This window comes from Falco naumanni, chromosome 12 (assembly GCF_017639655.2).
Source record: "Falco naumanni isolate bFalNau1 chromosome 12, bFalNau1.pat, whole genome shotgun sequence".
NCBI classification, from domain to species: domain Eukaryota; kingdom Metazoa; phylum Chordata; class Aves; order Falconiformes; family Falconidae; genus Falco; species Falco naumanni.
Window position 1 is genome coordinate 15,423,795 of NC_054065.1, and position 23,445 is coordinate 15,447,239.

Below are 23,445 nucleotides of genomic sequence, written 5' to 3' on the forward strand. Positions count from 1 at the left end.
AAAGTGTTAAATACATTGTGGATCACTTCCTGAATTTGGAGATTTGAAAAGCAAAATCAATAATCTAGATAATTTTGTAAATTTTATTATCTTCACAATTAGAGGGGCAAAGGCACAAAGGGGCAAAGGCGCAGGCAAAGGCAAAGATTCAAATTCCTGGAAACTCAGCAAATCCACCTTTCTTTATGCTAGGGAGCCAGCGCCCACCGCCCCACTGTGAGGTAATATTCAAGTTATTGTATTAGACAAACCTACTTTGCTTTGCTTGATTCAGAGATCAAAGCAAGGAGTACAATTCCTTGGTGTTTAATACATAAATCCCTCCCACTTAGAGGCATCCAGTTAGAAGAATATATTGCCCATATATATGTCTAAGTACACATAAATTTAAGAGATTACATTTCCCTCACATGGCAGATGGAATGAAGAGCAGAATATCACGTTAAAAGGTATATCTAAGAAAAGGAGAAACAACTTTGAATTAAATATTTGGATTAAATATTCAAATTACAGTGCACCAGGTGGAGATGAATTTAGAGATCCAGCACTGATGCAGTGGATTTATTGCTATTGAGTTTAATTTTTCTTCTGCCCCACAGTGTGGAAGTGAAGAAACTAATGGGAAAATCACATAAACAAAGCCTGACACAGACAGACTTACCTGTACCTCTGTAAAATTCTCTTTAAAGCTGAAAAGAAATGTAACATGGGTAGGTGCTTCATGGCTGCATAGCAGGAAAGCTATTAGGGAGCAGCTGTCCTAAAAGGCACTCCTGATTCTCAAGTCACTCCATTCCCGTTGAACTCCCCAATCCCTTTTTTCAGCATCTTGGATAGGCAGTGGAGGGAGCTGCAGTGAGGAGCCTGCCAGGAGCCCTGCCAACTGCAGGTGTGTGATGACATGTGGTAACAGGGGTGTGTGAGATGTGAAGGTGAAGACACCTGTGCAAAGTACCACTGCTGCACCCATGAGTCAACAAGCTCGCTTCTCCTGCCCCACCTCTTGTTTTCCTGTCTCAGACTGACCTGACTCACACTGGTCATGCAGCAAAAGTAGGATTCTGATCCCTGAAGGTTTTTATATACTCTGTCACCATGGAACCGAAGAAGGAAAAGATACCTAAAGGGCTGCTGGAGTAGTGTCTGAAGTTCTTGTCTCTTGGCATGAATCTAGTGGGAATGAAGCGTATGTGCAATAAAGAAGTAGTGATGAATACAGTCCCTGATATTAAGGAAGGATCAGTGCAATCAAACAGACAGCTGTTAGTGCAGTGTGTCTGCATTCAGCCTCTCACCTCTCACACTGTCCCCTTCTGTGACCATGGCCATTTTACTTTTCTTTGGTGCAGAAAAATGAAAATTCCATGGAAATACTTTAAAAGACTGGCACTAGAGACTGACAGAGTTATTATATATATGTGTGTGTGTAGATACATCCATATGAATGCACACATTAGTTTTATTTATCAGAGTTGGGTTTATTCCAGACATTCCAAGTATATGCGTAGTGAAAGAAAGCAAACAAAAACTTGCACATATGTAAAAAACCTGTAAAACCTACATAAAGCATATCCTAAAATGAAAGTAGTGGTTTGAAATCTCCCTTGGAACTAATAGAACATTTGCACTGTCAGTTTTTGAATCAATACAGACCTGTGTGGTCTGTGAGGTTTCAGTCTTAGAGAATATATAGTCTTATAAACATACCTTACCAGAGGTAAGAAACATAATAAAGTGAAACAGAAAATTTGTATGTGTATGAAAGAAAAGGGAAGAGAGATCAACGAAGAGGTGATGGCATATTTCATTTCTGCCAGTTCTTACTGTAAGCTTAAGGAAATACCCAAATCATAGAATTATATAATTATAGAATGATTTAATTTGGAAAAGACCTTTGAGATTACCAAGTCATCCAACCATTAATTCAGAACTGCCTAGTCCACCACTAAACCATGTCCCTGAGCACCACATCTATGTGGTTTTTAAACACCTCCAGGGATGGTGATTCCACCACCTCCCTGGGCAGCCTGTTCCAATGCTTCACCACCCTTCCAGTGAAGAATTTTCTTCCTACTATCCCATCTAAACCTCTCCTGCTGTAACTTGAGGCTGTTTCCTCTTGTCCTGTCTCTTGTTACCCGGGAGAAGGGACCGACCCCCCTGCCCACAGCCCCTGCCAGGAGCTGCAGAGAGCGATAAGGTCCCCCCTGAGCCGCCCCCTCTCCAGGCCAACCCCCCCAGGTCCCTCAGCCGCCCCCCGTGAGCCTGGTGCTCCAGCCCCGTCCCCAGCCCCTGCCCGGCTCTGGACACGCTCCAGCCCCTCAGCGTCCCCCCTGCAGTGAGGGGCCCAAACCCAGCCCAGGGTGCGAGGTGCGGCCTCACCAGGGCCGAGCACGGGGACGGTCACTGCCCTGGTCCTGCTGGCCACACAGTCTGTGACACCAGCCCGGAGCTGGTGGCCTTACACTGCTGGCAATCACCTGGAGTCTTCCTGTTGCTACCAGTGATCAGAAGACTGTAAATCCTGTCTTCAGACAACATCAGAACCCTAGAACAGCCAGGCAGGAGTGGAGACAGTGCCATTTAACTTTTGCTTTGGTGCCTGAGATTTATATACTCTGTAGGCCATTGTTTGTTTGATGTGCTGAATGCATATAATATATGAAGACTACTGAAGAAATATATTTTCATAGAAGTTAAAGATCTTATACCACACAGTGGTCTGCAAAAAAACAAGCCTCCTTTTTGCCTGCCTCCTATTCCTGTGACATCAAGATATTTCCAGCTGCTCTCCAGGTTTTCTGCCAAGTACCGCATTGCTAGGCCATTGGCACACTGCTATCGTGGTGGCAGGGACCCCCAAGAATCCAGTAGAACTGTAAAAAAAATGCAGATTATCTCCCAGAAACCTGGATGACCTCGTTCTGGGACTGGGAAGGGTCCTAACAAAATTTGTGGAGTTTGAATTCACTTAAAAGTCTCCCATTTGAGTTATGTTTGTCTAAGTGTTGTAGGTTGTCTGTAGTGATTTTTGAAACACTGGGACTAGATGTCTCACGCAGCTTAAGAAGTCAAAATGCTGTGAGTAGGAGACCAGGTCAATATACATGTAGTAATTTGGTTTTGTCTGCTTGCTGGAGCAAATTAGTTTTGCTAGGTCAGCAAATTTGTTCATAGATTCCCTAGTTCAGATTCTTCATTCGGGATAAATTGGCAGAAGTGTCTTTGAGATTATGCCTGTATATACAACCTGAGAAGTGGCCCTGATGCCTCTAGAATTTCTTCGCTATGTTTTAAGAGAACCCTGCCTTTGAGGGAGATGATAATACAGCCAGAAAAAAGTATGAGTAAAGTAAAACTTGAATACAGACCAATCTGGATGTTTTTATAAAGTCTTGCAGACTTCTCTCCACAATCCATTAAGTCCTAATTGCCACACTAATGTTATTTTATATTGTAAGTGCAGCTCCTGAGTCCTGATATTATGGCACCCAGTGGAATTCAAGCAGGCACTTAGCTTTACCACCTTCTCTGCTGTAACCTTTTGAATCTGTGATTATTATTCTGTCAATGCATGCTTGTTCATTATTACTTAAAGGTGTCATCTCTTCCACCAGGATGACATGCTGCTGTGTAAATTAGGGCCATAACTAACCTGGTTCACTGCTGAAGCAAGCGCCTTTCTTCTGACAAGCCGTGAATTAAGCGCTTCTTTCCTCCCAACGGAAGGAGCCTCTCTCCTTCATTCCTAATAAGGGCAATGCTGAGGTGGATTTAAAAGGTTCTTTTCTATTAAAGGGGTTTGATCTCTGATAATCTTCCATGATCTGGAGACTAGGAGCAAACTGAGCATTAGGCCTGGATTGCAAATCCACTCTTAGCCTTTTTTTTATTATTATTATTGATTTATTTCAAAACTTATTTAAATACAGTACCTTCCTTTTCCCTTCCATAAGGGACGTTAAGGAAATACCTTTCCAATTAGCATTCAAATTTGATTAATTGTTATTAGCTAATCCCAGTTCTGGTAATTGCATTCCTCTCTGAGGAATTTCACAACCTTTTTAGAAATGGTACAGTGCTGGGTTGCAAACTGCATGCTATAACTCTGTGTTAGCCTCACAGCTGATTTTCTTGCTCTGGCTGCATATGGAGTAGATGGGAGCACATGTATACAGAGTAGTCCAGGAAACATCATCATTTCTATTTAAACTCACCATTAAAGCTCTTAGACTTACATTTTGCAAATAAATCATCTAATGAATTTGATTTGTTTTGTTCTTGTTGTGTTTTCATTCATGAATTGCTTGTGACCTACCCTAATGTTAGCAAATCTTAGTCTCATTTGCACATAATTTTGGAGAAAGACATTTTATTTTAGGATTTGTGATTATATTGCTAATTTCAGCTCTTTCATTCCCTATATAGCTATTTGTGGTAGATCAAATGTTATTACATCTAGTCCCTTGCTGGGTGAAAATAACTTTTTCTATGGTCAAGTAATGAAGAAGACATGATGAACAGCAAATAATGAACGGAGAATACTTGTACTCATACGGGAATACTATATGCTAATACCGGCAGTGGTAGAAGGACCATTCCCCGTGCAGTCATATGAATGAAAAATAATTGACATCAATATTTATGAGTTGAAGATAACATGCGATAAAGAAACCACACTGGTACCAAGCACATTTTGAGTCTGGCTGGGTTTTCACCAACAGAGGTGGTAGAGAGTGCCTCATTCCCTCATCAGCTGCTTTGTACCAGGTAAAAAGCAGCAAACAAAACAGCCAAGGGAGACTCTTAGCAGTTCGGGAGAAGACTGTTCCCCAGCTGTTTTGGGAAGGGTTGCTAAACAAGTCCTGCTGAGGATGACAAAAAAGCAGACAAAAATTTCAATCTGTAGAACTGCTATAATTTATACAGATCTCTAGCACTGGCTAGGTTATGCTGGGGGTTATGTGGCAGGTTAAGACCAGAAGAGTGCAGATGCACCTCTGTTCAGCACATTTGGGCTTGAAGTTTTGTGCAGAAAGCATATGTGAATATTTATGTGAAGAGTTATTTCATATTTAGCTCTAATTGTCCCGCTCCAGTTTGTGCCTGGGATATAAATCCAAAATAAATCCGTTCTTGAAAGACTGGAGATTTACCCTGGTGGATTTTAGAGGATATGTGGTCTGATGTACAGGATTTCATTCTGAGCATTCATATGGCCCATCTATACCCACCACAAGTAGTACAGATAATAGGAACATGCCACACTATACCCTTTATATGTGTGGGGATGAAGTTATATAGAGATATAAAATAAATAGATACATCAATTAGCTCATTTAACAAATAAAGCAGATTCTCAAAAATATCCAGGAGACAATGGGGCATCTGAAGGGTATGAGATCCTCTCCTCACTAAAATGCAACCCAGGTCACTTGTCCTAGAGATTAATTCTGAAGCTCTTTACCAGGTATCATCCATATTAAAGCCAGATACAATTTAAACATAGTGGCATTAACAGTAAAACTAACATACCTGACATAGCAATATCTTGTAACTGTTTGAAAACAGGGTCACCAGTTTGATATTCCAAAGGCCTATATGCTTTTTTTCCTGCTAGAACAATGACAAACCAATGGGTCTGTTCAGTTGCTGTATTTATGGCCAATTAGTTTGTTCTGTAGTTGTTCTGATGAAATCATCCTGAAATGGCCATCTCCAAACTACTAATCAGGAGTAAAAAGGTAACAAGGTCCCCAATATTGAACTGTGTTCATGCCACCTACTGGGAGAACACTGAAGGATGACAGATTTCCTTTTAGGAAATTCAGGTTCTCAGTTTGTGAGTGATGAAGAGGCTCAGTTCATCTGATCATCTTGTTACACTGAATATTTCAAACAACTGTAATTGTAATCATCAGTCGCTGTAGTAAACAGCAAAGTTGCAGCAGGGTAACTGAGAAAGGAGTATGGCCAGAAAGTGCATCAGCCGTATCCAGCCTGCCCATTCCTCTGTGCTGTGCAATTACCTCATAGCGCAGCTGGGCTGGGGTGTATGATAGGTAAAAAATAACCTCTTGCCTGAAATCAAATGATAAATCAGTGAAGAAAGGGAATGGAGGAGGAATGAAACTTGGCACTGGAAGGCCAGGCTAGAGGTGTGCAGTCCTCCCCTCTCAAATAAACTCAAGCTGTCATAGGTTGATCTAGATGGCAGAAAAGGGGTTCTCCTTCCGGGCTGAGGTCCTGGAGGGATCTGTAACCTGCATTCCACAAGGAGGGAAAGGTTCCTCAACCTCATTCCAGATCATGCTTGCTGGTCTTTGTGGAAGAAGTTCAACTCCAGTGGCTCTGACCCTCAGCCTCTGGGTGGCCAAGGCTGGCAGCACCACAGTGATTTGGACACCCAGGGGCATGCAGACAACTGTAGCCAGAAATTGCAGCCAAAACTGTATTGGTTTCATCTGTATTCATGACTTCTAACCAATGCTAACCATTAGCCAACACTCAGCATATTATGGGCAGTTACATTTCAATCATTTGAATCTGTAGTCATTTTGGTAGTGTTTGTGTAGCAGCCCGACCACATAGCAAGCTGAGGCTCTCTGGCAGCTGTTAAAAACATTTGTACTAATGGCCCCAGGACTGTCTGCATTTTCATGCACATACTGAGCTTTGCATTGGCCTCACAACCTGATTTTAAAGGTCCACAATTCCACTGGGGTTTCTTCAACAGAAAGCCATCATCTTACGGCTTGTACTGAACATGAAGACAGTATCTCCTACTGACTTTAAATCTAGGAACATCAGTTTCTTAGGATCAAGTTGGTGCTATACTGAGTATTACCTGCCTCATCTCCAAATGTTACTACACAACCTGGTACTTTGCAACGGTCTCTTGGAAGATGGGATCTTTTTTCTGTACAAATTTTGCATTATATACATATCCAGAAGGGTATTTGAATGGAAGAGGCAATATCTGATCTTTTGTTTCTCAAAACCATGTGAGAAAGGTACTTTTTCAGGTGATGTTGGGGTTTTTTTACATTATGACACAGCTTCATATTTGCTAACATTGTTATTGGTTTTAATGTTGTTGCTGTTGCTGTGCACTTTGATCTGTGTTTAGTGACAGTGAGACACACAGGGGGTACACTCTGCCCTTCCTGCAAATGAGGGATGTTCTCATCATCTCTGTAAATACTCACCTGTCCATTTCCAATCTCCTCAGGCAACCCAGTCTCAGATGACAAGGACTGTCTTTTAAGTCAGGCATGACAGGCTCAGAGGCAGAAACTCCAAAAGAGGAGTCATCATTCAGAGCTCGTTCCTGTCCCAGGTTCAGCTCTAAGTTGTGCATTAATTTTCAGGGTGGGAATTTCAGAAGAAATTATTTACTTCCATATGGAGACTAGAATAAGGACTGCCAGCCCACGAGGCTTTGGGACAGACCCCTCTGAAGTTTTCCTGAAGGTACTTTCTCTGAAGTGTTGAACACTACCACAGGATACTAAAATAAGAAAGATTTATTGGACTAGCCAGGTCTGACATGTACCTACATCACCATGCCTCCTCTCCATGTTGTCACTGGTGCAGCAAACCCCTCCTGGGGATCCTGCTTCACCTGTCCCAGCCTCTGTGTGTGACACCAGTTCCACCAGTGACCAGCACACAACTCTACTGCAGTAACACTTGGATCGCGTCAGTCCAACGAGTGACATTTTTCTGTCTACGGTACATCAATTTGTGAGCCTTATTATTTGAAGTTTCACATCTCTGAATCCTGTTCAAAGGATGGAAAGTTCACACATCCACTCCCTGGATTTCTGTGTAAGCCTTATTATTGCAGGGTAAAAAGTAGACATTTCACCATATGCAGCCCTGCCTATGCCTTCTCAGATCCCACATTTCGTACTGGTGTACCAATAACACTGGCAAAGAGAACTTACTTCCCTAAAACAACAGAATATCTATTTTCCTGGAGAGACACCTGTCCTTTGATTTCACTCATAAATGGTACAGGTGGTAATTAACTGTTCAGTGTTAATATATTGCTACATTGTTCATTGCAGGGAAGAAAATAAGAGTATTAATACTTTTAAAATAAATTAGTCCCACAGAAGGAACTTGGAAAATGTCACAAAAGGCATCCATTCAATTTCTCATTGCATGAAAAACATTATGGGCAAACATAGCTGAGCAACTTTAAACATAAATTGAAGTCCACCTCTGTAACTGTACAGGTAACTAATAGAGCATTCTCCTCTCCTATTTCCAAACTAAGATTTATGGATTTTAAAGTCATGATTTACTTTATTCTAGTACAGCCCATTGATTTTTAGTGTTTCTGTTTCCCACCCATTTCTCTAGCCTATGGTCCAGGCTCCTCATATGATTGACTGTAACATGTGATGCTGCCCTCTCCCCAAAGGAACCTCCAACTAAGAAACTGAATCACAGCATTGTCAGCGCATTTAAGAGCACAAACAGGGGCAGTGAATGCAGAACAGTAGCTTCCTGCAGCTGCTTGCGTCCCTGCCAGACATGAGTCCTCAATGACAGGACACTTACCTGCAGCATGTGATGGAGAATCAGGTGAATAAATATCCTGACTTCGGAGTTGAGCCTTTGCTGTGGTCATATGAAATAAATTAATCCTTTCACCTCCAGTTATGTTCATATGAAGCACTGAGCTCTCCCAGCTGGGATGAGATGCAGATTATCAACTGATCTGCTTCCCAGAAGGAAGAGGCGTGTTCTCTCTTTCTCCCATTAGTATTTAATAAAAAATATAAATGCTCCTTTATTACCAAGCTAGGAGATCTGTGCATTGCAAACCATATAATCAAAGAGCACAGCATGTACATGTGTGCATGTGTCTGCATGCACATGTATGCACAAATACAAATGCCCACATTTGCTGTTATATCTATATCTGGATATATATTTATATCTCTGACATTTGCCATCTGTTGGGAGTGTAATACCGGGAATAAGCATCTGGCACTCTTTTGTATAGTAAGGCCTTTTGACAGCTAATGCTCGGGAATGCTGTACCTTTGGGGATTAAGGAGTAATTAATTAGAACAAGGAAAACATACTGTAGAACATAAAATTCCTATATTGAAAGCAAGCGTTTCAAGGTACTCTTTGATGTAGTTTTCATCTGGCCTACAGCCTAAAATCAAACAATTTAATGTTTTTTGGAGGGATCCTCTTGTTATGTTTAGGGGAATTTAAAGGTGAAACATGTAAAGTGTTAATAACATCATTTGTTAATTCCACATCCAGAATAGTCCAGGTATTGAATTACAAACACTGAATACAGTGGGGAAAGAGTCATTGAGGAAAGGTTTCAGAGAAATAGGCTGCAAAGGGTGGAAGGGGGTGCTGTGGGTTATCCATGGGTTCATGGGTACAAAGCATTGCAAACAGATGTGACATTCAAGCTATTCAAAGACTAAAATGTTTTCTTGGTTTTCAGGTGGAATAATTCATTTGCCTCCATGTTAGAAAGTGCTTAAATCATTGCTGCATTTATTGCAGTCACTCAGAGACCTCCAACGGGTCTTTTTGGTCACCTGTCTATGCAACTCTTTGCTGAGTGAAGAGTGAGAATAAAACAAGCAGAGATTTTTGGAATATTATTTTCTTCTGTTTCCAGAGCAGATCAATCCCACAGTGTGGGATATAAATAGGTTTAACAAAGAAAAAGCTGCCACCTATTCAGCCTTGCGTTAAGCAGGGCAGAGGTACATTCATTGCTTTGGTGTTATGCATTGCTTTTTGAGTGAGTCAATCCAAACTGTAACCCAGTACTGGGTGTAGTTTGGAAACACATAAAAGGTTATCTTCCTCTAAGGATATGGGGAAAGCAAATTTGTTGCAGTTCTCTACAGCTGGGAAATGCAGAAAAGACATTTGAAAACAGAAATAAATTCCAATTCATGAAATCTCTAAAAAGGGGTATAAATCGTAAGCAAATAGTATCGTCTGCTTTGCTATGCATACGTAGACGTACACAGGCACACACACTTTTATTTCCATTTCATTCAACTATTTGGTTCCTAGCAAACATCAAGTGAAATCTACATCATCACTAATTTCAGAAATCTCCATTTCATCATTTTGTCTAATAAGCTCCAGAATGATATTTTAGGGATTTGGGCTGGGTTTTTTTAGCAGGACTGTGCGCAGAATTTCACAGTGGACTCATATCCTGTTCTTTCAAGTAAATGGCATGTATTTTTAGGAAATAAGTTTATTCCACTGTTATAAAACATGTCAAAAAATAACTTACAGTGGTTATGTACCCATATGCAGTTGTTTTTAATTATGCCCACAGGCTTCACTTAAATTCTCTAGCACCTTTAATTTTCTAGGCTTCTCTTTCAGAAGGCTTTTGTTCATCTCTGTTGTCCTCCTTAGTATCTGCTCTACCCAACGCTTGCACCTAAAGCACAGCTGGTGCAACTGAGTGTCACACTACTACACATTCATTTGTGTACCACCACTGTTACTTCAGGCCTGTATAAATTCCTTGGTGTAGGGTTGTGAGACCAAGGGAACAGGCCATTGGAGCTAGCTCAGCCCTTCGGTGATGTATGAAAATATTTATTACATCCAGATAAGTGGCTACCTATATATAATTTCACCAGCCACTGACATGCAGTTGCACTCAGAAGTGGAGCAAGGAAAAATCCCTCCCACACAGCAGTACTACAGAACAATAATCAAATCCAGAGATACTGGTGAGGTGCACACATGAAAATGGAGGCAAAACAAAGCAAGGCAGATACTGGTCACACAGGGGAGATGGGGGGGGAGACAGGACCCTGGGGTCACACTTGTGCATTAGCACTTGGGGCATGGATTCAGGATGTAACCCAAAACACAGAGCTGTCTTCAGCAGCTCTTGAAGTAGTACATCAGTAGGAAAAGGGTAACTAGGGAAAACATGTGTGAGCTAATGATCGAGGTGGGTGTCCTGATAACAAAGGACACAGAGCAGGTGGAGTTACTGAATATCATCTTTGCTTCAGCTTGCACTGCCAAGGGCAGCTTTCAGGAATCCCAGACCTTGGCAGAAAGAGAGGAAGTCTGGAGAAAGGAATAATTTCCCTGGGTTGAGGAGGATTGGGTTAAAGATCACTTAAGCCTGGCACCCACAGATCCATGGGCCCCAACAGGTTGCACCCCCAAATCCTGAGGGAGATGGCAGCCAGCCATTCTCCATCATCCTTGAAAAATCACAGAGAACAGGAGAAAAGCCAATGTCACTGTAGCTTTCAAAAAGGGCAAGAAAGAGGACCCAGACAACTACAGGCCAGTCAGACTCACCTCCCTACATGGGTGTTGCAACACAAGTAAAGCTACGACAAGGCTTTACTGTCAGTCAGAGTCTACTGGCTGTGCTGTTTCACCTTCCTCCAGGGGCTGAAGTACACTGCTGCTCCTACATCCAGGCATACCTCTCTCATACTCCTCAGGGCTGTTTAACCACTTAGCGGGAACAAGCTACAGCTGCACATCATCCATGTCAATCAACCACTGCCGCTGAGGCAAGGCTACAGCTGCATGTTATCAATGTTAATCAACACACTGCCTGCATTCCTTTACACATGGGGAGGGCTGTGAAGATGATGAGGGGACAGGAGCATCCCCCTTATGAGGAAAGGCTGGGAGAGATGGGCCCGTTTAGCCTGGAGGAGAAGACTGAGAGGGGATCTTATCAATACATACAAATATCTTAAGGGTGAGTGTCAAGAAGATGGGGCCAGTCTCTTTACAATGGTGCCTAGTGATGGGACAAGGGGCAACAGGCACAAACTGCAACACATGAAGTTTCATCTCAATATGAGGAAGAACCTCTTTACCTTGAGGATGACAGAGCACTGGCACAGGCTGCCCAGAGAGGCTGTGGAGTCTCCTTCTCTGGAGACATTCAAACCCCATCTGGATGTGAGTCTGTGCAACCTGCTGTAGGCAAACCTGCTTTAGCAGAGGTGTTGGACTAGATGATCTCCAGAGGTCCCTTCCAGCCCTAACCGTTCTGTGATTCTGTAGTAAGGGGGAAGCCACAGGATAATTTCAGAGGTCTGCTTGGCCGGCTGTATAAGCAGGGCAGTGTTTGGTGGCACTTGAAGGATGATGACAACCCAGCAGGTACCCAGGCACTAGCACCACCACACCGGGCTGGCTCCATCCCTCTCTCAGGGCTGGCCACTTGCTGGCTCAGTGTGGGGCTCCCTGCCTCACCTATGAGTCACTGAGTCCTTTTCTTCCCAAATGCTGTGAGCTTGTTTCATTTTGCTCAGTATTTGCAAATTTGCTGATGGGGATTGAGCCTCATTCATTAAAGCTAAATGAATTAAAATCATAATTAACAGTAAAATATGCAGCTGTTAGGTTGTGGACTTTATTACCTGGGTTCTTTGGCAACTATCCACTATTTTAAAACAGCATCTGTTGGCTTACTTCCTCTAATCCTGTGTGAGAAAGTGAGAGATATGTTTTCCTTTTTAATAAAGAAAATACTACAGGATATTGCTTTTGAAAATTCACAGCTGCATATGCTACTAATATTGATGATGAACTCAATAGCCAAATTAAAAACAACCCATATGTCATGTTCAGAGTGAAGCATGAACATAATAAAAAAGTCCAAATGCACCACAGTGTAACATGGAAAAGAAAGCAACATCTCTAAAAGTCTTCAGTACAACAAAAATATAAATGTTATTAAGGGTTAATATGAAGGTGCCATCTGGACAGTTGGATGGTGTAGATTCTGGCACTAGAGGTGTCATTCCTCTTGGAAAGCATGAGAAAACCAGCGACTATGAAAGATGTTGCAAACAAACTTTGACTAGATCTCTTTTGAGTATATTAATGTTGGCAGTGAGCAATAATCTGAGCAGAAACCTACAAAGTCAGGTCCTAAGCCTAAAAAGGCTTCCTCTTATTTCTGCAAATTTTGGATCAGGTTTTAAAACACATTACTGATATAGATCTGTATAAATGTAACCACAGAAAAAGAGGTGAAATGTCTGTTTTAGAAGATCCTTTCTCATGCGTTCCAAAAAGTATGTATTTCTTCATTCCTACCTTATACCTAAAATCCTGAAGTCAGAGATAGTTTGAGGGAAAGATAAAGCAAACATTTGTATTTTCAAGATGATTTAAAAAATAATTACAGCTCCTTATTTAGGTTTCAAAGCAGACCACAGAACAACAAATAAATGAAAAGCAGGTACTTTTCCCCAAGAATGTTTTTTACTGTACATTTTGTAGCAAAAAAGAAAAAAAAAAGAAAAAGAAAATAAAGGAAAAAATATTCTGATCACAGGGATGTCATTTTCTAAAACTCCAAGTAGGAAACGTGACAAATACAAGATCAAGTACACAGCCATGTCACAATATATCTCTGCACCTTTAAAAAAAAATATACATAGGTTTTTCATGTGTTATTTTCTCTGTGCCTTGCACCCTTTCTCCACGTCTTTTACAAAATCATAGTAACAGTGTGCAATTTCAGAATGGTTCCCAGCAGCTGATCATTGGGAGCCAACAAATAAACAAACAAAGGAAAGGACAGTTGCAGTAGCCGTCAGAATGCTGGAAATCACAATAAAGTTGTTAAGGACAATGAAGTCAGCTTGGTGGCCCATGAGCATTTCCACAACCACAGCAATGCTCCCCAAAAATGAGTCTAAGAATCAGTTTAGAAGCCCTAAAGAGCTCCTGTTCCTAGCAAGTACCTTAGTGAGGGTGAGAGACAGGGGGGCAGGAGTTCGCCAGGGACTGGGGAAGGGCTATCTGTAATGCAGGGAACCCACCAGAGATGCCCTGCTCTATGCAGATGCCCAAATTTAACTCGGTTTCCGTGGCTAGTTGGGAACTTATCCAACCCCCCAAAATACACAAAACCTTACATTTCCTGTGCTGCTGCTGATACAGTTAAGCCATGTCATGGCGACTGCACAGACAGCACTTTTGTCACAATAGGGTGAAAGTCTGTGTTTTCTTTGTCAGTTGAACGTAGTGACAGTGTGACATTTGTCAGAAGCCATTGGTATTCATAATGTGGAGAGTTCACGGGAGCTACCTTTGTTTTCCCTTTCTTTTTCCTTTAATAGGAAACCTTGATTACTACTTTTCCTATCTTTGATAGCAACACCCGTACAGATATCATTAGCTGCTGTAATCTGCCTTTGACAAGGGCAGGCTATGAAGAAGATGGAAGAAAGAGGATGATTTTTTTATTAGCCCCTAGATTTAGTTTTTCCTAGTATATAAAGGGTCGTATTGGAGGTGGGTTATACAGTACATCAGAAATTTGACCTTTGTACATATCCTCCTTTTCATCTGAGGTATTAGATGAGACTGAAAACACAACCAAAAAATGCATGGAAACATACTTTCTGCTGTGGGCACAAAACAACTTAAAAGCAGTAACGAGGCAAAACAGAACAGAAGCCATTAAATCCCAACCAAAAGCCCACTCGATAACAGGTATTGTTTTCCCAGTTGTCACATTACCACCATGAGATTATGCTGAACAATTTGCTCTAATCTGTCCCTGTGGATGCCCTGCCTGCACTTTTCAGAAAGTCACTTGCAATGACAACCAGATATATCCTAGCACCAATCTTATATCCACAGAAGTGTATTTCCATGGCTAAAAGAAAAGAAAGAGTTGCCCTTTAAAAAAAAAACAACGAACAAACAACAAATCCTATAAAATTATATTTGTGCTGTTAACCCCCTTTTCATACTCCCTGTTTAATCTTGGGTGATCGTTCACCAAGAGTCTGAGTAAGTTTTGGAAAGCAATGCTAAATACAACTAGTAAATTCCTTGAAACATTCAGGCATGGTTTAGTTGGGGCCAGACAAGAATGGTGCCATACGTGCCTATTCACATTTCATCACCTTTCTTCCCTTTTAGTATCCCTGTTACTTATTTGTTTACCTATCTTTTTGGCCAGTACAACTGAAAATGTTTCCTCCCCTCTCTTCCTAAATGCGTGGCCCTGCAGCAAACCAACACTTTATATCATAAGGGGAGAAGAGGAGCAGGGAGACACTGATATTTACACTGTGCTTTCCATTACCCACTCTGAGCTCCCAAAAGTCCCTTTTGCCCCTGTTAGGTCATTGTCATCATACTGCAAAAGCATGCCGTTCACCGAGAGGCTCCTCTTTGTCCAAATGTTTGTTATCTTTTTTGGGTAGGTGCAACACTGAGATGTGGCGAAGTCCCCCATGTCAAAAGAATGGCTACGTTTAGTTTTGCCCTCCAGAGGCAACGTGAGGAGGCTGCGAAATTTTGACTCTGGCTGGCCCAGCAATGGCTCTTTGTCCGAGTGGCGGGCCACCGTGGAAGTTCTGGAGTCTGTCATCTCCTCCTTTTTCTGACATTTCAGTTCCAGGGAGGCAAAAGCTCCCATTAGCCGGTCAATGTTGTGTTTTGACCTGGAAGGAGGCCTCCACTTACTGGACAATGTGCCCTGTTCACTTTGGAGGCTATAGTCATCACAGTCACGGCTGTTTGCAGAGCTGGAGGAAGAGGAGATGCTGCTCCGCGCAGACTGACAGTTAAACTCCATAAGTTCATTTCTCACCACCACTTTGGGGTTGACCTGGGGCAAGACTCCATTCTGAACTGGTTGTGCTCCATTTGTCTGTGAGTAGACATTGCTGACGTTAGACATCTTTCCCTGGGAATTGTTGCAGACCTTATAACGGACCATGAGTATTACAATGAACACCAGCAGGGTTGCTACAATGATGCCTCCAATGATGAGAATCATGGTCCCACCCAGGAACTGACTGTGCATCGACTGGCACTGAGGGTAGTCTTCTTTGGTGAAGAACTGGGCACATCCCACAATATTGGTGGCAGTAAGGGTCGTGGCCGTGTCATCCCACATTGCCAGGACACAGAGGTCATAGCCTGTTCCGGAAACAAGGTTGTTTACAACAAAGGCTTTGTTTGTAGCTGGAATCATCCTTTAAACAAAAAAGGAGAAAAAAGAAAAAGAAAAAAATTGGTTATTCTTGACAGTAAGGAAAAAGAGAGGAGAAGAGACATAAGAACAGTGTGGTGTTTACTGTTCTGGGTACTGGCAGAGAGAAGTTAGAGCCATAAAATTCAAACAAGCATTCAAGCTTCCCAGCTCCTGCAGGTCCAACATCCCAGCATTCAGGCACACACAAGTTTTGAGGGCCATCTCTCAAGTGTGCAATAAAGGGAATAAGAAAAAGCAGACCAAACTAGTCTGGAGTTTTTTTCTCCTCACTTGCATCTGTCCTAATCTTAAATATATTCAAACCTGAACAAATAACTCAGAATAAAAATATGTGCCTACAAAGAGCAGTTTTTTCTGCGTGTGCAAATGACCCTTGCGCTTGCTGAGTCTGAACCTGGCAGCTGCCACATTGCTTCACGGGTGCCTGAACATTCACTGTCTAACATCAGCAGGCTGCTTACTTTGTGAAGACAAGGGGCTACATTTAGTTTTCTCATTTCCTGAGAATGCAAGGCAGGCAACCACTTCTCTCTCTTTCTCCACTCTCCCACCTACTTTCCCCATCCTCCTACTCCCCGCTGTGGAAAATATCTCCTAGAAATGCAGCTATCATCTTCTTTGCCAGAAATTTCTTCTTGCAACCACCTTTCTCTGTGTGAGTGAGAAAGAAATACTGGCATTGGCAGTATGGGCTGTGGAAGTGTGAGGAGAGGTAGGAAGATGCAGGGATGGAAACAAGAAGGATTCTTTAAAATATGTAACTCTACTCCAGCAGAAATCCACTTTCAAAAACCAATTACCTAGGCCCAAGCTGAGCTCCAGTTTGGTCATTTATGGATATTATTCCTTGCTGCCATAAAACTTAAGCAGTCATTTGAACTCATGCAATAGAGCATCACTAGCATTAAAAATGAGCAAATGAGAATGCACATGGTCTAGCCCCTCTTCAAACTGGTGAAAATTGCAGCACATCGGCGGAATACAGTGGAGAATCCCAGATTCAGTGCCTGGTGGGTAGCCAAGAATAAAACCAAAGAGATACCCCATGCATATTTCTTTTTACTTCCACATAACAGACTTGAGTGAGAGAAAAAAGCTGAAATTAAAACCAGCCCGCTCTGACTTAGAGCTGCAATTCTTTAGCACCAGCAACGAGGAAGCCCTGCAGGCACTAACACCACACAGCAAGCTGGTGTGACTGTAATTGGGACGGTAAGGGCTGGCCAGAGGTAAAAGGCATACTCCTCGTGAGAGTGCCAGGCTTTCTTAGCCTCAAATCACCATCACAGCTAGCATTAACTGCGGCCCTGCAGAGGCCCTTCTGTGCAGTGGGAGGGAACAGGCCTGCACAGAGAAGCAGCAACGTCAAGGCACTGCAAAGATGAGCTTCTGATCATCTTTGCATTTACGCATTCACGCCACTTACACAACCCTTCAGTCTGGCCACAGGTGAGGATGTGGCTCCTTTTTAAAAAGCAAACAAAACCACCAAAAACTCTGTAAGGAAAAGAAATATTCATGAGAGACACCTGGAATATAAACATCACCTGGCACATTTACACAATGTTATATTTGAGTTGCTGTGATTCTATTATCATCCTAATGGAGACGTTTTGCACAGACATAGATGAGCTATTCAGAATGAGATGAGAGGTCATAAAGCAGCCCTCCTGGAAAACTCCAGATACAGTTGCTAAAAGAGTCAAAATCGTTGGTCTTAAGCAATTTCTAATTGTTTTCCTGTCCCTGTGGCTCTGGGAACAACACACCACAGCGGCTGGGGCAATGCCTGCACTCTGTTCAGTTGTTCAAGGAGTTTTATATGCACACACCAAGGATGATATATGGAATAACGGGATACTACTGATCTTCAAATGTAGGATCTTCAAACTCTTGAACACTTTCACCAGTTGTTTCATACCTCCTTCTGTATCACCTAGTGCTATCTATACTCCACTTCCCACCATCACTCACAGCCATGTGCTTAAAAAATTCTGCAGTGCATAAGTCATTCAGAAATTATTTTGCTGTGAAACCTCATTACAAAACAAGTAGCACTGTTAGCAGAAAGAATAGTCAGCCCTATAAAGTGGATCTGAACTTGTGTCGTAACTCTCGAAAAACAGAGCTATAGCACCATCTGTTAGAGCGGTTCATTTTGCTTTGCACTGATGAAACACAGAGACCTCTATATAGTCTCCAAGCGAACAGCAAACAACTGGGTTTACATAGTATATAGCTCTGTACGTATCTTATGTATTTGGAAATACATTCCTTCAGCCTAACACACTATGCCAATTTATACAGAGTGAACACTGATTAACTTCAATCATTTACAACTTGTTTTCTTCAAATATGATTACACATAAGCTTCCAGGGAAATGCTACTGCCTGGAATATCTCACAGACTGGCAGGTAGTGCTAGTGACATAAAATGTAAAGCCAGTCCATTTTTAAATGTACAGCAGTGAGGCTATAACCACTCCTAAAGCTCTGCCAGGTTAACTGTATTGAAACTTGCCATAAAAGCTCATCTTAGCCTTTAAAAGAAACTGAGTCATTTCTAAACTCAATCAGTCCTGGAAACTACAGCTGTGATAATATTGGGACTAATAATAGCTTTATAAAAGATCACAGTTGCAATCCCAATTACGGAAAAAGCAATCAACTCTCCATATACATCTAAAATGAAGAATTTTGGATGTTTCCGTAAATAAACTTCAAATGTTCTTGTAAAGTATTCAAATTAATGTTATTGTTAAAGAACAGCTGAGCACAGGAATAAGCACCAATTTCAAGAGTACTAGGAGTTAAGTAATTAATCTCAGACTCAGTTTTCTAGCTTGCAGGGAAGATGATCTTGTTTTCACGAAGTTGCCAAATTGTAAGAGTATTTTGGCATTCCTCCGTGCTTTAGTTCACCCTCCCCAAACACACTGCCAGTCAGCTATGATGGATGACATCTCTTAGCGTTGCCTGCACCTAAAATCGATGAAGACACATTTTCACTCTGGGCTATTGATGACTTTTTGATTGTCCCCAACACGGGTAGCTACAAGATGCCACTTCAATCTTTGCTTTGCTGCCTAACAGGGGCAGTGTCTTCATGGCTGCTCTGTATGTCCAGCACCCTCAGTTATGGACCACCGTGCCCTGTCATTGGGACTCAATAGCTAGAAGTTGCCACAAACCTGAAAGGGGCCATTTAAACTGTGTCTAGTCAGAGATCCTGCAAGGCTTTGTTCAGTCAATTCATTAGCTGAACACAGAAAGTTGGTTTCAGGTAGAAAGAATCTATAACATGGTTCACTGGAGATCAAACACAGCTTTTGAAAGTTGTTAGCTTTTGAAACTCAGAAGATCCTAGTGCTCACTTGTTAGCCCTCAGATAGCAAACATACAGCAGTATCTTGAGGCAAGAGCCTAATAGTGTCCACCTGCTCTTCAGCCTGCACCTGATCACACAGGGCACTGTGATCTTGTAGAAATGCTTCTTATCACGGAAAAGGAATAGAGATCTGAGTTTGATACTATAAGGAAAAAAAAAGACTAACAGTTGACTAACTACAAGATGAGATCAACTAGCAAAACATTTGTTTATTTTTAAACTGATGATAGGCTATGATAGGTTTTAATGTTTACAGTTAAAGGAGCCTGGGAACAGTGAGGACTGGGAAAGCAAACAAATACTCAAATATGTTAACACTGTAAGTGTAAATGTCATCCCAGCTAGAACAACAAGAAATCTGAAAATCTTCTTATGGAAATTTCACTGTCCAGACACATAAAACGCAGCAATTTCTGTCTTTCTCCTCTGGTTTATTTTCCTTGGGGTAGAAAGAGCAGGCAAATCTCCTTAACATTAGTCCCAGGATTTTATTACCTGATTCTTAAGCTAGTTTCTGAATCCTATCTGAAGGTCAAATGCCCCAAGGAAAACTATTCATATAAGAACATGGTTTTGACCTCTCTACAAATCTTGCCTCTAAGGAATGAAATGAGCATAGAAGTCTTACAACTGACCTTCTTAATTTAAAAAAAAAACACCTCTTCTCTTGCCCTTTGGCACAACAGCATCACTTATTGGAAGAGGAGGAGACCTATGGCTAGGATTAGGGCATGGCATAAGCATCTGAAATAGAACAGCAATAGACAGATGCTCCTATGAGAGTTTATGTGTGATGAAGGGCTATGAAGCTGAGATGAAAGTTTCCAGGGCTTTTGCAAATAATACATCCCCTTCAATCCATGGAGATTTAGGTCTCATTTTGTGAAAGCACGAAAATAAGACCATGAGACTCTTTTTTTAAAAACAATGGAAGGATAGTGCTAGCACCCTTCTTTGAAGTCAACTTTATTTTCTACCATCTCCACTAAAAAGTCCTTGTGATGTCCTTGTAGACACAACATACGGAAAGCAAGCAATTTTGCAATTATTCACTTCAGTGTGTGGTGATATTAAGAAAATTAGAAAATAAATTACTTAGAAATGCAGGAGAAAAAGGGTTGCTGCAGACTTTACTCATAATCCCAGATGCAAGTGAGCACTGAAGCTTGCAGGGAGTGAACTGTGATGAGAATTTAGGAGATGTGATTTTTATTCTCTATTTTATCAGTTACACTGATATCAGGCTCTACTTTATCAGTAACTCTCAGTTCCTGAGAAATCATTTTGCTGTACTGTAAGTCTCCTCATTTATAAAATGGGGATAATGCCAGCAATCTCTTTTCAAAAGAGGCCTGTAGTGTATGGAAGGAAATTAGTAGATATTATGATTACACTGCAATATACAAATGGGTTCTTTTCTTCTTTGTAGCACTGGGGATTAGGAGGAGTGAACTGCTGGTTAATACTGTGGTTATGCAAAACAGACAAATTAGAAAAAAGACAGATTAGGTTAATTGTCTAGGCAATTCTGTTCCTTTTCTCCACCGAAAGAGGGGTATGATACCATCTAGTTTTAGCCTGAAACTGCTTTAATCACAGAACTTGCAGGGAACTGTCAAGCATTCAATTCCTTTGGGAAGGCACTTGCAACTCCCAAAACTCAGTTTTATACTGACCTGCTAGACTATGTTGCTTTTCTCATGGACCTTTTTTTTTGTACTATTCGGGGCCATATGCCATCTGTATTGCAATATGATTTCTCCTTTTGAAGTAAATGCTAGGAGTTTAAAATGGAAAGTCATGCTAATTTATTAAATGCTTGTATCTCAGGAAAAAGAAAAAAGAAAAAAAAAAAAAAAAAAGCACCTAATTGCTTGAGTGTGAATTTTCTGTGCCTAAACTGCTCAACCCAAACTCTTCCTGTAAGATTCTTTGTCTACATGCCATGTCCCAGGGCAGACACCTCACAAGAAATGGTCCATGACTCCGCTGCTAAATCTATATATCAAAACCAGCTCTTGGAATATTATCTCCTGAACCATGCTGGAAAAAGCATCAAGGAACTGTACCAAGATGTTAGCAGTATAGGTGATGGGGTTCTGGGTCATGGGAATGTTTCTGGGCTCTCATTAATTTGTCAGCACAGCTGTAGCCTGGACATTATGAAGCAACTGCTCAATGGTTGTGCTAAATTGTCACCATGCACTATAGTTTGTCATGAAGAGGGGAAAAGGAAAACAAAGAGGGGTGCCAGGGTGAAATAGCTAGTGTCCTGTAAAATCATATTCCAGTTAGTTAGCACACTAACTTTCCTGTCTAGTAATGCCTTAGTATGAAACAAACTTCCTCTTTCACAAAGTTGAATTCACAGAAGCACAAAATATTACTCTGATTGCTCTCAGAACTAGAAAGTGATCCAGAAAAGGTTAACACTTGAATTTTCACTTATGAAAATCTCAAGCCAAAAATGCTCATTTATTTCATCAATATTTTTTTTCCCTATTTTAAAATCTTTGGGTTTTTTCCTTTGTTCCAATTTCACAGGTAATTCTAAAACAATGATGAATCCAGCTAATCTTCCTTGAAAGTATTGTAAAAAGGTCTGATAGAGTCCTGCTTCTCAGGTGAAGTGTCCACCTTCATCCCCATGGGATTAAAGTAGGATGGTAGAGAAAGGGGAAAGGGAAAGTATCAATGGTGACACACTGAAGGAAGACTTGTTAAAGAGCATGTAAAAAGAGGGGGTAATTGGAGGGTGGAGTTCATTGCCTGGTGGATGTAGTTCAACAGTACACAGACCTTGCTTCTTACCCAACAGAGATAGTAATGAGGTTTATTTCATTGAGGACAGGTAAGGAAAAAAAAGGAGGAGAAGGTTGAAATGAGAGAGAATGCAAGAAGAAAAGAGGATAATGAACATTGGTGGCTCTGACAGTGCTAGGGCATTAGAAAATGATAGAAAGACAAAGCAGCCTTTGGCAGGGCATGATCAGGCATGTGGCTACCATCAAAATGATGGAAGAAGTCCAGGTGGTCACTGAATGGGGACCAAGATCACAAAACCAGCTCAAACATAGGTGAAGATCTTTCAGCAAAACCAAGACAATTAGAAAGATAATGAAGTGAATCAAGGCAGCAGAAAGTGTTCAGATAGTGGACAGATATTAAGGTGCCTGGAGAAAAAGGCAAAAAAAGATCGGAGGGAGAATAGAAAGATCTAAATTGAAGTGAAAATGTCACACATGATGTATTGCCTGGGAGCAAAAGGATGTAATTGACAAATTTGGACTGCACACTTGGCATTCTTCTCTGCTGCCAACTTTTGTAATTTCCTTGAAAGTTTTATGGTGTATCCTGGTGTCATTTTTTGCTGTGTTTTTATCCCAAAAGCCCCAGTTTCTGTAATCATGGAATGAAAGTAGAATCTAAAATGATATTAAAAATAAAGTAAGCTAACAATGGAGATTAATTTCTGACCCTTCAAACTTCTAAAAAAGCCCTTGAATATATAACTTCAGATCATCCTAAAGCCTCAGGAATCAAAAAACAAATACAAAGTACCAAGTATATTACTGTGCGATATCTCAGTCTTTTGGCACCTGATTCAAGATTTTTTAATCTAAGAATCTGAGAAAGACTGAGACCTACTGTGACCCTCATCTCAAAAAAATGACAGTTGTATTTCTGGTGTCCTGGGAAAAAAGATAGTTGTTAGTATTAGCAACAGGGTGTAATTCCTCTGTCAGTCATGCCAACATAAGGAAATGTCAGATAATACCAGGAGGTAGCCAGACTTGCTCAGTAAACACTAACTCAACCCAGCATGAATAATTTCCTGCATTTTTTATTTTATTAGTTTTTGGGGGTTTTATGACATACAATCATAATTTTGCCTTCAGATGGAACATTTATTATTAAACACAAATCCCTTCCTGCTTTTCTGAATCTTGTCTCCTCATCACTCATGCATCTAGCTGCCCTTCAGAGGATCTGTCTTGTCAAGTGAAACACATAGTACATATAA

At 41.2% G+C, this 23,445-nt stretch overlaps 1 protein-coding gene and 1 long non-coding RNA gene across 7 annotated transcripts in view; both read right to left on the minus strand.

Moving 5' to 3' along the window:
- Positions 1–979, minus strand: part of LOC121096283 — a 74,580-nt gene extending 73,601 nt beyond the window's left edge. Inside the window, exon 1 of the long non-coding RNA XR_005830437.1 lies at positions 662–979. This is a non-coding gene — a long non-coding RNA (uncharacterized LOC121096283). The remainder of the gene's footprint in view (positions 1–661) is intronic.
- A 12,283-nt stretch (positions 980–13,262) lies between these two features.
- Positions 13,263–23,445, minus strand: part of LRFN2 (leucine rich repeat and fibronectin type III domain containing 2) — a 160,996-nt gene continuing 150,813 nt past the window's right edge. For 4 of the 6 annotated variants that reach the window (XM_040612158.1, XM_040612157.1, XM_040612155.1 and 1 more), the window contains one exon: positions 13,263–16,013. In XM_040612158.1, coding sequence (XP_040468092.1) covers positions 15,095–16,013 — 919 coding nt within the window. In that variant the 3' untranslated portion in view covers positions 13,263–15,094. The remainder of the gene's footprint in view (positions 16,014–23,445) is intronic. The other 2 variants (XM_040612161.1, XM_040612159.1) reach the window with 2 other exon arrangements.